General features: G+C 35.5%; 2 protein-coding genes across 2 annotated transcripts; one reads left to right on the top strand and one right to left on the bottom strand.

Moving 5' to 3' along the window:
- Positions 1-1,078, top strand: LOC109018710 (nuclear transcription factor Y subunit B-3-like). Its single transcript, XM_019000860.2, has one exon. It carries the CDS (start codon positions 323-325, stop codon positions 908-910), a length of 588 nt encoding a protein of 195 aa, XP_018856405.1. The 5' UTR covers positions 1-322; the 3' UTR covers positions 911-1,078.
- Positions 1,079-4,756: 3,678 nt separating this feature from the next.
- On the bottom strand, positions 4,757-7,851 carry LOC109018708 (nudix hydrolase 2-like). Its single transcript, XM_019000859.2, has 8 exons — positions 7,707-7,851; positions 6,779-6,844; positions 6,512-6,649; positions 6,125-6,202; positions 5,936-5,986; positions 5,741-5,775; positions 5,391-5,499; positions 4,757-5,116 (listed from the first exon to the last, which is right to left on the bottom strand). The coding sequence occupies exons 1-8, from the start codon at positions 7,785-7,787 to the stop codon at positions 4,916-4,918; spliced, it is 759 nt and encodes a 252-aa protein (XP_018856404.2). The 5' UTR covers positions 7,788-7,851; the 3' UTR covers positions 4,757-4,915.
- Positions 7,852-17,275: the final 9,424 nt, after the last annotated feature.

Below are 17,275 nucleotides of genomic sequence, written 5' to 3'. Positions count from 1 at the left end.
ATTTAATTTTAGTTAGACATCGATCCCATGACTTCAACTGCTACTACTCACAAACCTAGCTAGCTACCTTCAATATCCCACATATAATTCCCACAGCTTTCCATACCCTACTGCTCTCTTTGATCCAAAACCCTATATTTACAGCCAGTACCGTACGTGTTTATCTCTTCATGCACTGTTTCTCCTGTTTTTTTGTGAGGCACATGAGATAGATCCAGATAAGTCTCAAGCTAGAGAATTTTGACATCTTCTTGGCCTGCCCGGCTTGCTTTATACGTAGTACTGCCAATTTAATTGGTTGTGTGGCCGCGCCAGCTCGCTCATGGCTGACTCCGAGGACGAGTCTGGAGGAGGGCAAAACAACGCAAACTTCAACGGCGAGTACTCTTCCCTGAGAGAGCAGGACAGGCTTTTGCCTATAGCAAACGTGAGCAGGATCATGAAGAAAGCGTTGCCGGCCAACGGGAAGATCTCCAAGGAAGCTAAAGAAACCGTACAAGAGTGTGTGTCGGAATTCATCAGCTTCATTACCGGAGAAGCCTCCGATAAGTGCCAGAGGGAGAAGAGGAAGACCATCAACGGCGACGATCTTCTGTGGGCCATGACAACGCTGGGGTTCGAAGAGTATGTGGAGCCGTTGAAGATTTATCTGCAGAAGTTCAGAGAGATGGAGGGAGAAAAGAGTAGCAGTACTACTAGTACAGCTGTGGCCGGCGGAAGGCAAGGGGAGAGGGATATTGGCGGCGATGGCAGTGTTGGGAATAGTGGGAACTCTGGGGTTGGGATGATGTATGGTGGGGTGCAATCCACTATGATGATGATGGGTCATAATTATCATGGTGGCCATGACATGTATGGATCATCAGTCAGTGGAAGTGGTAGTGGAGCCTCCTCTGGAAGGCAAAGGTAGGTCCAATTGTTTCAAGGATAATGCTTTTTTTTTTTTTTGGGTATGCATGCATGATAGAAGGATGATGATGATTTCAATTTGATAACTTTGTTGAATGTTTACTTAGTTGATGAGTCTGGAATATTATGGATGATTACATATATAATATATTAATATATTGGTATGCCATGGTTGATGTTGATTAGAGGGAGGATCCATTTTTGTGGGGATAACGTGGGTTCTCATGAAATGTTCTTTTTATAAAGTAGTACTAGAGGATGAAAAAGACAGATAAATGGCATAAATTAGATCTTCCAATTATCATGATCGTTGTTCTACCTAAGATCAGAGACGGAATCAGAATTTCTTATGATTAAGTTGGAGTGCAGCTTGGAATTAGTAGTTAATGTATATTAATATATTATTCCATTTAATTGGAAAATAAATTTTTTGATAATTCATCAATTATATTATATATTAAGATGTCTTTTAATTTTGATGGGTCAAAACCTATATTTTATTTTTTGGATATATATTAAGAGAACATAATGCTAATCTATGTTCCACACATCCAAGGAAGCATCATTTTTTAATCTCATTATGACTTGGTCGTTCATAAGAGATTATTTCTTGATCAGAATAGTGGAATGAAAGGCACTACAAGAAAGATATACCCATTTTCAAATCATCCCGCAAAGATGAACGTTCAGAAAGGTTATCGAGATTATCAATCGCTCTTGTTAGTGGGGAGGAATAGGGAGGGAAGGGAACGAGACCAAGCCGAGCCACTAGGAGAGTAAGCCCTTCCCACATGTCAAGTTGAATAAATGAATGCAGCCTCAACCAGAGAAATCAACCCGCGCCTTTTAGTTCGGTTTTAGAAAACTTGCTGGTCGCGGATTAGTGCATTGTGCCGAGCTTTCCTTTGGGACTTGACGCTTTAGCTTTAGATGGTCATAACTATTTGAACCACTCTTCAACAGCGTCCTTCAGCTTACCATATGGAAAAAAAACAACCTCGTGTCTGATTCCTATCTTTATGCTTATTCGCTTTGTTCCCTCACTCTGACGCAGCCATAGATTGAGCCCTGAAGTCCTTTCCTCGCGACTCCATGCACTAATATTCGAGGAAGTAGCTCTCGACATGAAAGATATACAAGAAAATAATTAAAATAACTATGCTCCTGTCGATACCGCATCACATCATAGGTATTTGCATCAGTTGTGAGTATGTTAACATAAGTATCGCATACGGGTATTTGCACCCGATGCATACGTAATGTACGCATCACGTGACAGGTAACTTCACTTGCATGAGTGCGCATAACATGAACGTGAACTGTGGTTGGCACTATCGGCGTTGGTGCCTGATTTCGCTCTGGTGGCTAGTTACTTAGGCCTCATTCTAAGCCTATTGATGGTACTTTTTCAACCCAAGAGATTTCACACTAGTTTATTTTAGGGGTGTTAGAATGGGGATAAACACCATGGAAAGTTACTCCAGGAGGTATCCTTGGCTTAGTTGGCTGGGCTGCATGCCCAATCGAATTTCTTGCAATAATAGTCAATCTGATGTTGTTCTACTATCCTTCTCATTTTCTTCAATTCTCTAAGCCTCTAATGTTCCAGGATTCATAAGATAAACTGTTCATCATGGCCCCGGTCTTTTTTTCTCTTGGGTACTTTTCAAATAGAGGAGGCAATTTGATATATCAGTTAGAATCACTAGCCATTTCAACCGATCCTCTTCCTCCTGATCATTTCTGGTTAGGAATGAGTTTTCATTGACTCACTTTCTGATTGCAAGTTTCACGTACAGTACTTATGGGTTGTGTAAGCGCCACACACTCTTTTTGAAACGAAAAATTCTATAGGCAACCGGCCTGCGTCCCCCTTGCGGCCTAGCAGCTAACGTGGAATTATTTAAAAATAAAATAGATAGAAAGAAAATGAAAGCAAAGAGAAATGAAATGGGTAAGCTTCGTCTTCGCCTTAGCTGTCAAAGCTCAAGCTGTTTTCTCCTGAGCTATCTTCTCCTTGTCTTGGCCCGAGTTTCATCCTCTCTCGAGCTTCGTCTTCTCCCAAGCTTTGTCTTTCTGGTCTGTGGCTTCTATGTTCGTGCGAGAGCATAACCAGAGAGTGGAAGTGAAGCATTCTGTCTGTGGTCACCATCGTGGGTGAAGGATTCCAGTTGTTGTGGTCGCCGTCGTCACACAATCTAGATCTTTGAGTCGCAATCGTCGTCGTTGGTGAGAGAGAGGTCTGCGGTCGCTGTGAGAGGCCCACTATGATTCGGAGAAGATAGGGAGAAGACGATGGAGCGGGGGGAAGATAATGGCTTCTGTGTTCGTGGGGATGGGGGTTTCGATGAGTCAAAGACAAAGGACTTCGAGAACTGTCTTTGATTCATTTGGTTTTTGTTTTTTTGTTTTTTTTAAATAATTCCACATCAGCCGCGTGGCCACGGCAGGGACGCAGGCCGGCTGCCTATAGAATTTATCTTTTGAAAAAAGTGGTTACATATGAGATTTACATGAAAAATTAATTTTTTAATAATAGATCTCATGCACTTTTTTTCAAAAAGAATGCGCAACGCTTAATTTGCCTACTGGTTGTGGAATATCCAATCATGGACTATATTATTTTTGAATGGCTAGTTAGCTGATCAGGAAAGATTTGAAATAGCTTTTTCGGCCTGTTCTGATGGTTTGATATTATTTGCAACGATTGGAAAAAGATTTCAAATCACATCTAAGAGCTTATGTTCAAAATAAGTAATTAAGTTTATAATTGGGTCGAGTTTCTTAAAATTATTATAAACCACAAGAAAGTTTCTATATCTAAGTGCATGGCTGCATGCGTGGCTTAGTTCATGATCAATCTTGCATGCGGCCAATCAATCTTGCATGCGGCCTTTTGCCAAAAATCAACAGGTATATGCCTCAAATTGTATATGTATTAGAGTTTCAATATTGTAATAAAGGGACGCTCATAGGTGGACATCCCTTCTCCTTCATTATTTGCACCTACATGCAGGGTTATGAAGTTGCTTAATAGCCATTTGGAGTGGCTATATATATATATAGTCCTTCAACTCCCCCCTTTGGGAGGGTATATATAAGCTTCTTCTACAAAAATGAAAATATCTCTCTAAAATATGTGTCTATTTAGTCCTGTCATTTAGGCTAGTGTGGAACATGGAAGTTAGTATTGTCCTGGTTGATCTACCACGTGACACACTTCATCATCGACAAAAATTATTTCGGACGAACAACAACGGTGAAAAAATTCGTCGAATAACCCCACCCAATCTAATATTTGCGGCTAGAAATAACACCGCTTCTGGTCATGTACTCTGATCTAAAATTTATAAGAAACAAGGTCAATTTAGAAACTACTGCATCAAATTAAGCACTCGAAAAGTTCTAAAACAGTTTATAATTTGCCCCGAGCTAGACTTACCCACGTAGTAGCTATGTAGAGATCGAGATAAATAATTATATTATATATAAGAACAACCTTCATCATTGCTCCAAAAGGCTACACAAAGATTTGACTTGATCATGGCCGGCCTACACCATTATATATATATATATATATATATATATGTGCATGAAGCCCATTTTCATGACCTATGCAAATGAAATCGTCACCTTATAACAAATGAAGGTGTTGGACTCTTCAACGGTTTCAATAAACAAGTCCACATGAATATACAAATGACATAAAAAATTAAGGTAAAGAATCATCAAATTTTCATTTATTTTACATATTAATGCTCTATATATGCAACCACATAAATTACTAATTCTCAATATTATTTCCCCTTCCAATTGGATATTATATTTCCAATACTACTACTAATGCTAGCTTGTAGAATGTTGGAAAATCAACTGCTGAAAAGAACTACTACGTACAATGCAGCAACTTTATCAATTAATATTATTAGTTGCAGTGCATGTAAGCTGGCCGTATACAACGAATATGAATCAAATAATATTAATGTGTCTCCAAACTAGCTGTTAATTACTCCCTACTGAGGCCCCATGATGATCTGTTCATATACAAATAGCTCCTTTTATCAGAAGAAGAAGTTGATGTTGCTGGCACTGCAGAAAACCCAGAATACTCCCTATCTATCTTCGCCGAACATAGATTGTTGATGAACTTCATGAGCTCGTGTTTTTGGACATATGGCTGTGCCGCATATTCCTCGAATGGCATCCACTGCAGGCAGGCAGGCAGGAAGGCAATTAATTATTATGAATATGTGTGAGGCAATTTATAAGTTTGTTGATCAATATTGCTAGCTGTAGTAGTACTGCTACTAGGGCTCTTATATATATATATATATGCAGTTGTGTTGGGAAATCAAGTTAAGAGGTAGTACTCATGATGTGATCTTGAATAACACAGTTTATATAAAAAAATATTTCTTATTGAACAAAAGTGAAAAACATGAGATCCTGATCCTCTAGTTTGACCAAAAAAATTATATTACCTGAGCTGCCTCTATCTCTGAATCCTGTTTCTGGATAGCGAAGGAAAGGGGTCGCAGCATGCACACAAAGAATAAATCCGACTTCTCAAAGAACGACTTGTGGGTTTGTCTGTAAATTATTTGGAAGAAGAGTCATTATTCTGAGTTCCAGAAAACAACCAGAAGCTAACAAGAAGCTTTGGAGATAAAGAACGAAAATGATTATATCCATCTGAATAATTGCATGAATGCAGGAGTTTTCTTAACAGATCTACAATTTTAAGGTAGAGTAGTGCATGCTCATGTTAATGTATTGATACCATGTACAGGCATGGATTCGCTAGTAATAATTCCACTAACATGTTAATTACCTGAATGTTAGTACTTCCACAAATTCTGCGTCGATCTGAAGCAGCCAAATTCCGGAAAATTTGAAAGCAAAATAACATGATGATCAGTACGTAAAACTAAGAAATGCAAGAATATGGCTTAAGTAAATGATATTTTTACACTCAAGTTTAATTAAAAAATAATAATAATTAAGTTGCATGATTATGATCACTTACTCCCGTCTCTTCTTTTACTTCCCTCTCTGCCGCTGCACAGATGTCTTCCCCCTTTGGATATCATGATAAAGTAAGTTCATTGATCAGGAGAATATACAAAATTACTGTATTTAATTAGTCTTCTAGTTTACATGATGTGTATGCATGGTTGACGAGCTTATTAATTAGCGGCCTGATCGATGTGCTTACCTCTTCGACAGTTCCTGTAGGGAGTTTCCAGACTCCTTTACCCCGCAAAGATCCATACTTTTCTTGGACAACTAGCAACTGCATGATGGCCAATAACAGATAATATTGATGATTGAAGTAATTCAGACCCCAAAAAATTAAATAAAACTAATTTCAAAAAATATTGTATCATTCAAAATATTATTATTAATTAATTATTGATCATCATGAGTTTATTTATATAATAGATCATACTTCTAAAATCAAAACCTAAAAAAGGGGTTGGGGTGGGGGACGAGGCGGTGGGGCCATACCGCCCCCCAACCCCGCCATGTTTTGCCCGGCAGGGGCGGGACCCGCTGCCCACCCTTAATCAGTACCATTATTTATAGTGAAATTAAAATATACCTCTCTTTTTTCATTCATGATAAATGCACCAATACCCACTCGGTGGGAAGCATTTGCAGGAAGAGTATGAGCTCCTCCAGGAATCCAATATATGAGCATTAAGTAATTCGGTTCTGCATGGTGGTACAAGAATCCTTCCTGCACATATCAAAACCATGAAATAAGGTTTAATGGAGTACATTATATCATGTAATTTGATCTTAATACTCCATGATCCAGCTTCTTAATTCTGAGAAATCACTGAAAAATAGGGGGAAAAAAACTGACCTTAACAGCAGCTTCCACAAGATTGACCATCTCGATGGGTAATTTGAGCCAGATTCCCTTCTTTCCCTACAGTTCAAATTAAGAACATAAAAAGTCAGTACTACAAGATTTTGACAGAATATTGTAGCTTTTTTTTTTTTTTTTCTTTTTTGCATGAACAAATTTAAATACATTTCATGTGATCAAGTGTACGTGCTTTGTAAATAAGTACCCAATCATGAATAGCATACGTGAAGAGATCATGACGACCAGATTGGTCAAAGCATGCACCGATATTTCAGGAAGAAAAATACAACGGCCACCATAATCATGATATATATATATATATGCTAATTAATTACAACCTTAATATAATATCATATCACCATGGTCATGCATATATATACAACAACTTTATAATACTCATGATTACTGTCTGCATGCCCGGCCCAGCTAGCTCGATCGATGATCTCTTTTGTAATTAGAAGCATATAATTACACGTAGGGTTACGTACGTACGTATAGACAAACAGCTCAAAACCAGGCCGCCATTAACACAACAATAATCATACATATATACAATTACATGCATAAACAAACACAACCATTAATAATTGTTTAATTAAGATATTATAATGATTTACGTGTCCGCGCGCGGGCATGCACCACTTGGTTTTAGCAAAACCATGGGGTTCTAGTTGCTCATTGCCTGATCTCATCTCCCAACATGACAAATATAGATAATCAACTCATGACAATTGACATGCTGCACTAGTACTATATAGCAAAACCATGGGGTTCGGTCGGACTTTCCACACATATATACATATTATGTGTGTATATATACACACACACACACACCAGTAATGCTAGTTACTAGTTATAGATAAATTCTAGGTAAGCCCTTTATAAAATGTTGGATCCCACTACAAAATATTGAAGTAAATACCTGCTGTCTCCAACGTGAAATGGAAGATCTAAGAAGAGAGCCAAAGACAGCAGCGTCGATGGGGTGCAGGGCCGGGGGCATTGCCACAGTGACCCCACTAAACGGATCATTCACTTCATGCGCAGTTATTAGGTTTTTTTCATTACTTTCTTCACCAAACACTCGATTCCCGGACGCCGACATGATGGCTACGTACAACACCAACTATAAAATATATTTAGTACAGATCTTGTAACCTCGACAACTTACTTCGGAATTAAACAAGCTGTTCTCGTGATTTATTTGGCTTGTATAAGAAAACCGAATGTGTATATGTATAAGAGATCAGAGAGAGAGAGAGAGAGAATGCAATAGGATGCAGTGGATCTTGGGAAGATCAGCTAATTCCATCCATCGTTTTTATACACACTTCAATTTGTTCTTAGTCTTTCGTTTTGAACCGTTCCTCTCCACTGTCTTTCTCGGCAACACAACTTCCGGTCCCCTGCGTACGAGCAGGGCTTCGGACTTTGATTCTTTGCTCGCTTATAAATTTGCTGATCTACGACTCGATCTTTGAATTGGACACAAATTACCGCTCTGAAACTATTGATCACGCGCGAATTCGCAGAGATATATCGACTTGCATACGTACATATAATATGATAGACCTTTTGGTTTTTGCAACCGGGTCTCCTGTCCTGGAAACTACCATGCAATTATTCATGAGAAATCTGGCTCATGGTCTTGTTAAAATTTTATTAAATATATTTTATTAAAAAATAATAAATGAGATTGTTTCAAATGCAGCAAATAAGTTTTTTTTTTAATAAAATATATACAGCAAAATTTTAACAAAACGTAATCTATACTCGAAGATCAACGCAATCATGTCCGTATATTTTTAAGAATACTGTTAGTGGATATCGAGAAAAGCTATTTAATAATATAAATTTTATTTTTCAAACATTTTTTAACTTCCTCAAATATTTTTTGAAGAAAAAATCACAATTTCGTTAAAAAAAAAATACTTTATTAACTATTCACCCATTCACACTGTTGTCAACGAGTCAAGCTGCATGCGCGAATAATCTTGTCGCCTTTGACTTGTTCTTTCGTATATATAACGAAAGGAAATCTCGACGTTTCAAATATACTACTTTTCATTATTATATAAAATCTGAGTTTATATTATGATAAAACAACGAGTCTCTTGGTCTTCAACTATATACGCGTATATGTCATTCTTTTCCAATTACATTGATTTATACCACGCGTTTCAAGAGATTACATAAGTCAACTAGTCAAGTATCCAAATAAATAAATAAAGAGTTAGTCTATATAAATTGATCCCTAAATGGAGACCGTTCATACAAGTTCAAACAGTTATATGTTTAAAAAAAATTTAAATTTATAATAATATTTTTTTTAAAATAATATTTTTTTTTCCTTTTATCCTCATTTATTAATGGGACTAGACACGTATTTTCTTACTCAATACTACAAATAGAATTTCTCATAAATAAAAGCTACCTAAATTACTACACATCAAATGAGTAGAACTAACATTTTTTAAAAAATATTTTTCTTCTTTATATAAATTAAGTTGTTTAAAACTCGATGGATTTTAATTTAATTATTAGATATTTTTAAGTTTTGAGTTAAGTTTGGACGAGTTGAGACTAATCAATCAAGCTCAACTCGAATATTGACTGCATTTGGATGTGATTAGTTGAGTTGATTAATAAATAGTAGTATTTTGTTAATCCTATTGAGATGAGTTTAACTTTTTTAGTTTGAGATGAGTTTAATTTTTTAGTTTGAACATATGCCTCCACAATGGATCCTTTTGGCCAGGCTTTGCTTAAATTTGTCCAAATGCCTCTCGAACAGATACATCTACCTGTATTGACTGGTCCTACGAGCAATAACTCTCGGGGTAAATGGACAGTTAGATGGGCCATTACATCAAAGAAGTTTGGTGGAAATATCATTATCATCTTGCAAAGAATGAGAACAATGTCAATCTCAAGATGTTTCACTACTTCTTACACGTCCGTGCACATAATTTTCTGAAAAATGTGCAAGTTCCATCAATACCAAATGTATGTCATGTCTTAAGTAGCCTACGATTGTTGTTGGTAGTAGCCTTTGCATGAATATGCTTGTATCATGACTTTCATACCCGATATCTTGCAGTCACTAACATTAATTCATCTCGAAATATTAGACATTAAACCATCAGGAATTTTAACACTTTTCATTCATACACAAAACTCTTCCTTTCATCTCCATGTAGCATGAAAAATACATGAAGGATTATAACTAGATCACCAACTTCCATCAAATGTAAGTCTTTTCTTATACCGATTTCGGCTAAGTCTCATCGAGCATTGATACTATATTTTGTTTTACCTAGAATATTCATCAATATACCTAACACATTGTCACAAATGTTTTTTTCAATGTACATTACGTCGAGATTTTGTCTAAGTTTAAGAGATGACCAATAGTGCATATCAAAGAAGATACTCCGTTTTATCTAGTTTGACTCCTCAGGGTTGTGTTTTCACCTCTTACTACCTTTGCCAAAATCAACATGACCAATGCTATTTAAGTCATGCATTATATATTTCAAACGAAGGTTGTGTAGGTGTCATCCGGTGATCTTCTTTGCCATTAAATATATTCTTCTTAGTTCTCCAGATATGACCTGCTGGTAGGAAGCCGGGATGATCCATGTAACAATGCTTCCACCATATCTCAACCACAAAGATTCTGTATTCAAATTATAAGAAGGACATGCCAAATTTTCTTTAGTATTCCACCCAGAAAGGTTATCATATGCAGGAAAAAAATATATTGTCCACAATAAAATTACATGCAATCGAAATCTTTGTCTAACCATGGAATCATACGTATCAACCTCATTTTCTCACAAATCAACTATTTTATCAACTAAAAGGTTTAAGTAGACATTAATTTCAATCCAGGGTGATTTAGGCTCAAGAATTAGCATAGACAACATGAATAATAGATATTTCATACATAACTATGGAACTAGATTCACTAGCCATATGCTATATGGTTTGTTCATATTATTGAATGGGTTGAATCCATTACTAGCAAGACTAAGCCTCACATTACGAGCATCTTCAGCAAACCAACGATGTTGTCTAACAAATGCGATCCACACCTCAATGTCCACAGGATGCCACAGAGTGTTTTCATCCTGAACCCTTTCTGGTTGATGCCACCTTATGTATACTGCAGTTATCTTGGACATAAATAGTCTCTACAACCTTGACTTTAGTAAAAAATATTGCATTACCTTTTGGAGTATTGGTCGTTGAGATGGTATAGAAGAAAACCATCTGGATGCCTTACACTTAGGGGATGTTTGGGAACAATTTCCATCTCATCACATATTATCTCATCTAATCTCATATCATTTTTTTCCCAAACATCATTTAAATACAAACACTTTCAAATTAATTATTAAAACTTTTCCAAATTTTCAAACAAAAAACAATTCAACTTTTTCAAATTCTAAAATAAAAATTATATTAAAAAAATTATATTCAAATAATATTTTAACTTTATAATATTTTTATTCAAATTTTTCTCCCCGTTTTCAAAACTCAAAAAATACTTAACTCAAACTATCTTTATACTACTATTCTCAAATAATCTTACTACTATTTACAAAATTTTCATCTCATTTCCCAAGCATCCCCTTATGGCACTCTTGCTTATTGGCCTTTTCCTTCCAAAATAGTATGCAATTGTTTAAGTATGCATGTTTTCAAAAGTTGTAGCAAGATGTCAAAGGACTTTACACTCCACCTACCAACAGTTTTGATGTGGAGCAACCTCACCATGATGAGAGTTTAGAAAATGTTGTGCAACCATCATAAAGTGGACACCGAGCATCTTGCAACAGCTTCTCAAAAATGCTTCGTTCGGGTTCAACCGTGTTAATTCCCACTATATGTGCAGTCATGTCTTCATCAACACCAACGGTGGTTGCTACATGAATATCACCCAACATATTGTCAATATCATCAATTTAACCTTTGTCACCATTATTATTATCATCTTCGACCTCGCTAGTCAAATTCATGGGTTCTTGCTCTCCATGAAATATCCATCGTTGTAATTTGGATCTATGCCTGTAATAAATAAATGTTGTTTCACCTCGCTTATAAGTAGGAAGAAACTATTGTGACATCTACAACATGGACACTTGACAGTTAACACTATTGTTTCTAAGAGCATGAGCTCGAACCATTATGAGAAATTGCTTAACCCATTCGCCATATTCCCTTTACCTAAACCTATCAGCGAGATGCATCCAACTTTTTTCTATCTGAAAATAATGTAAGATCACGACTATATTTATTATCATAGACATCTGATCAATCAAACATGGGATTGGAGTTAGTATACAAAAGATGTAACATCAAAACATAATGTTAATACATTCCCTTAATCATTATAATAAATTAAAGTTATCACACAATTGTTATTAAACATATCGAATGAGTCTTTAACAAATATAAACAATTTGAATAATTCCATTTCAAAGATCAGTTTGTTTGAAAATTAGGATCTATAGGCAAGACAATGGAAATAGATCATATAAGGACAAACACGTGGAGTAGTTTTTATTACTTGGTGCTCATCCTACCATAATTCATCTCTTATATAAGTTTTCATAGTCCTTACATTCTCAATGTCCTTAATTATTAGGCCCAATTATAAGTTTTCTCAAGAATTTTCTTAGCCCAGAAATATCGATATTAATTATTAAGTACTATAGACGTATGGCTGGTTTTAATTCGTAATGTAGTCATGCATGGGTTTGTTTAAAAATGATCTATAGGCATGAAAATGGAAATATATCTTATATGGACTGACAATTGAAGGTGATAAATGAGGAAGAATGGGGATTGGGGGTTACGATTTATACAGTAACCAGATGCATTGGTTACTATTACACAAGAAAATGAGTCTCTGGTTAGATTGCATGATCATATGGAGAGTGATAATAAAGATAATGTTTCTAGACTTCTTATTTGTTTTTATCTTTCTCATTTGTGAAATGGTGTTCAATTATTAGGCAGTAACCAATAAGAGTTATATTGTACCCTCACCATACATGATAAAAGTGGATGCAATAATTGGCAGATTTATGGTACTATATAAAATGCCCAACAGGCCTTCACCTCTACACACAACAAATACAAGTTTTGTACCATTTAACAATGTTGATCGTGTTGAAAGTTTTTGTGATGTGAATAGTAAGATTGCTTAGTTAAAGACTACATGAAGTGTGTGTAGAAAGTGCCACTATATTGTCAGCTCCTTGTTTTTCTTACTACACAGGGGGGAGAATCGGTTCGAGCAATTCTGTTAGAGTCACTCTATTTGCTGACATTTGAAAAGTTCATGGTCTGTACTATTCTATTTTCGTACTCTCATCGATTGGACATAAGGTTATGACTTGAGTTACGCCCATTCCATTTGAAGAAGATTTATTAATCTACATCAGTCCTATGGTCTTTTATCAGAGCACTCTCAATGGCTCTTGTAAAATACATTTTTCTTTAAAATATAAAGAAAGATAACTAAAAGTCCCTTTCATTGGATCATCTATTCTATTTCTATTTTACATTTAGTTACAGTAAATCATCTACATGTAGAGGTAACTATTCATTCCTCTAAACAATTTTTTTATTATCATTTCTCTCTCATTTCATCCTCTTTCCTTTTTATCTTATTTTCATTTTAACCATTTTATCACTTTTGCACAAGCTCCACTCTCTTACTTCTCATATACTCTCTAGCACTCCATTTATAGTCCCTTCAACTTTTATGCAAGCAAAAGTTTTGATATTGTTAATAATAAAGACAAGTATTTTTTTATCGTTATACTTTGTTTTAAGTAATTTAAAATATTACATTATACGTAAAGAAATATTACAAATATCAAAATATATGATGTATAGAGAAATATTTAAAATATATGTTGAGTAGAGAATATAATATTTGAAATAAATAAAAAAGATTAAAAAGTATAATATTTAAATGATATAAAAAAAATAGATAAACTGATATATGACGTATTGTAAAAGTCAATATGTAAAATTAAAAAAAAAAATAAATTTTGATGATGTATTTTAAAAGATATGATAAAGAAGTCATTGAGGGTGCTCTCACAAAACATGTTTTTGGTTGAGGATATGGATAGGGGAAAAAATTAAAAGATGGCAGGGACAAGGGATCTTCTTTTGTTTTTCCATGTCTCTAGCCATGCTTGTTGGCATTGTAACCTTGTTGTAGGGTTATTAGAATAGATAGATGGCGCCCACCATGCATATGGTTCTTCATAAATATGAGACAATTTGTTAGCTTGTCAAGGGATCATAATGAAGTTATGCCAAATTTAATTTGTTTTAACAAACTTCAGTTAAATTTGTATTATGCTAATCATAGTGTTCAAATGATAAAGTCTCTTAAATTGACAAGTCTGAATGTTTAGAAATTTTTTAAGTATCTACCCTATTCAAACCAAACACTAAAAAGGGTGCAATTGGATTTAACACACTAGCACTATAGCCAACACTAACATCTAAATTCCATCTTTGAATGTAAACTTCAAAATTTCATAGGTTCTAATGTACTATGCCCCATGCAATATGCTGGCTCAGTGAAAGGGTTGTACCTATGTGAATATAATTGGCTTAAATCAACAATCACCTAATAATTTTACATATCCTAATTTAAATGCAAAAGAATTTCAAAGAACAAAATAAAACAAAGAGCCTAACTCATGGATACATGAAGTAATATCAACTTCTTGATTAGTAACTTTACAAATCATCCTGATGCATTTAAAATCTACTTAAATATTGAGTTTTTCCTCTCTCTGCACCTAGAGTAGAGGCTTTCTCTCGTCTTGCTACGAGTTCTAGTGGAAGTATGGCTTATGCATTTATGATCTCCTGCTGATGACTCGCAATTCTTATGTGGGCAAGTTAATTGGCAGTATGATTGGAGAATTCCTAGAAGTTGATTTGGATAAGGGGAAAGTAGAGTAGGGTGAGTTCATTAGAGTAAGGGTTCTCTTAGACATTTCCAAACCACTTTAACAAAGAAAAAAATTAAAAGTGGGGGATGAGAGTTATTGTTGGGTTCAATTGGCTTATGAAAGGCTTTCAGATTTTTGCTACCAATGTGGTTTATTAGGTCATTCATATCGTGAATGTCTAGATTTTAATCCTGTTACTGATGAGGTCGAGCATATGCCATATGGAGTTTGGCTTCGGGTGGGGGTTTCATTGGTTAGACATGGGTGGAAGGCAGGTTCTAAGGTTAGGGTGATGGGGTGCGGCGGAATGGAGAGACACTGTCACCTACGTGGTTGAACCCATAAAGGCGGTAGTTATTCATCCAGTGGAAGAGCCCGTAAATGCTGGAACAGTTGAGAGTCATCCTTCAAGGGGTAACGACTCATTATCAGAATGTGTGCATGATGGGGAGAAAAAAATGGGTACTAAGAATGTGGAAAGGCAGTCATATTTGGAGTCTCAGCTAGATCAAAGGGGCAATCTCTTATCCATTGATGGTGACGATAGACTTGGTCAACAACGATTGGGAAAAGAAATCACAACGGCTATAGAGAAAGTGTGGGACTTATTGTGTTCGAATGAGGATGAAGGGAGTCTGTTATGGGCATGGGCCCAGCCCACTTGACATCTGCTACAATTGTGTTGTCCACAAGCCCACATGAAAAGAAGCCTAAATCACACTTTCAGGCATAAGCGAGATTTAACAAACCGATTGAGAAAAGCAATGATGTGGAGATTGAAGAAGAACAACACAGAAACAAAGGGACAATGCAGGCTTCTCCTGAAGATTCAGCAACTGTTCATGGACGTAAAAGGAAGCTTATTTCTGTGAATGAAGATAAAAGGCCCAGGAGTAAGAGGTTTGCATATAAATAGGTTCAAGTCTTTGATGGCTTTAGCAAGGAAGTTACAAAAGTGATTTGTTGGTCACCACCCCCATCTTATTTTCTAAAATAAAATGTGGATGGTGCAATTTTATTTGATCATCACAAGGCAGGAATTGGGCTTATTCTTAGATATCAACAAGGTAATGTGGTTGTCACTTGCAATAAAGTAGAAAGAGAAGTTGATTCTTTGAAGTTTATTGAGGCTAGTGCAATGTTGAGGGGATTACAATTTTGTGCTCAATGGGGTGTTCAAAAATTGATATTGGAAATTGATTGTTTAATTCTTGTAAATGCTTTGAACTTCCAAACTGCGTATTTAACAAATTTTCCTTTTCTTATTCAAGACATTCGTCGCATGCTGATGGGTTTTCAACAAGTTTAGATTTTACATGTCAGTAGACTAGGCAATGTGGCAGCGCATCCATTAGCAAGGAATGCATGGATTGTTGAGGATATTGATATGTGGTGGGGATCTTGTCCTTCTTTTGTATCACAAGTTGTAAGGTTTGATAGAAATAATATCTTGTAAGGACTTTTTATTATTGGAATGAATGATTCATTGGTTATAAAAATAAAATAAAATAAAGTTTAATATCCATCTGATCTCATCACCAACCAAACATGACACAATATACAAAAGAAATTAAAATGATAGGGGTAGGGATAGGGTGAGAGAAATCGAGAGAAGTGGTTGTGGGGACAGAGCTAAATCATGGTAGATGAGTGACAAAATACCTTAATTTTACGGTAACGTATTTGTAGGGCAGACAAAATCTCAAATGGAGTGAAGAATGTGGGACTAATCGGTCAGTTTTGTTTATGTGATGAGAGAGAGAGAGCGAGGGAGGGAGACTTACCAGCTAGACAAGGCAGCGGCAGCGCTGCATGGGAAGGGATGGCAACGGGCACTTTGTGCAATTGAGAGACACAAATGTTTATGTTAGATAAAATTTAGATTATCAGGTTGGAGGAGAAGAAAAAGAATGGAGTATATTATTCCTCAATTTTTTGTGGCACAAAAAGTCACTGCAACACAATTAACTCTTAACCTTTTATTGTGTCGTCTCAAAATCACCGTAATATACAAGAAAATCACACTAAAAGATTTGTTGATCAAAATTCTATGCAGCAACATGATTTTCATTGCAAAAATTAACTCATAGCATCTCAATTGTGGTCACCATAAATAAATCGACCAGAATTGAATTTTGCGTCAAAAGTATACCACATCAGAAATAAATAAGCTACAAAAGGTAGATTTTTTTTTAAAGAAAAATTTTGCTTATAATCTCCTAAACCACACACTAACATGTGATGTATCATTTTTGTCCTTTTATTAAAACATACACATATTGATGTATAAATATGTATGTATAAATAAAATGACAAAAATAACAAATCGCATATTAATGTGTGGTGTGAGGATGATAAGTAGCATTTCTCTATTTTGTAGAGACCTGAACTCGGTTTGACACTCGAATTATAATCAAGACAAGTGTCTAATCAAAATTCAGCTAGATTAGAGAATTTTTTAAAGTTATTCTCTTAATTTAAAAAGTAAATAAATTAA

This window comes from Juglans regia, chromosome 4 (assembly GCF_001411555.2).
Source record: "Juglans regia cultivar Chandler chromosome 4, Walnut 2.0, whole genome shotgun sequence".
NCBI classification, from domain to species: domain Eukaryota; kingdom Viridiplantae; phylum Streptophyta; class Magnoliopsida; order Fagales; family Juglandaceae; genus Juglans; species Juglans regia.
The sequence above is the reverse complement of the archived record's forward strand: the minus strand, read 5'-3'. Positions and strand labels throughout refer to the sequence as shown.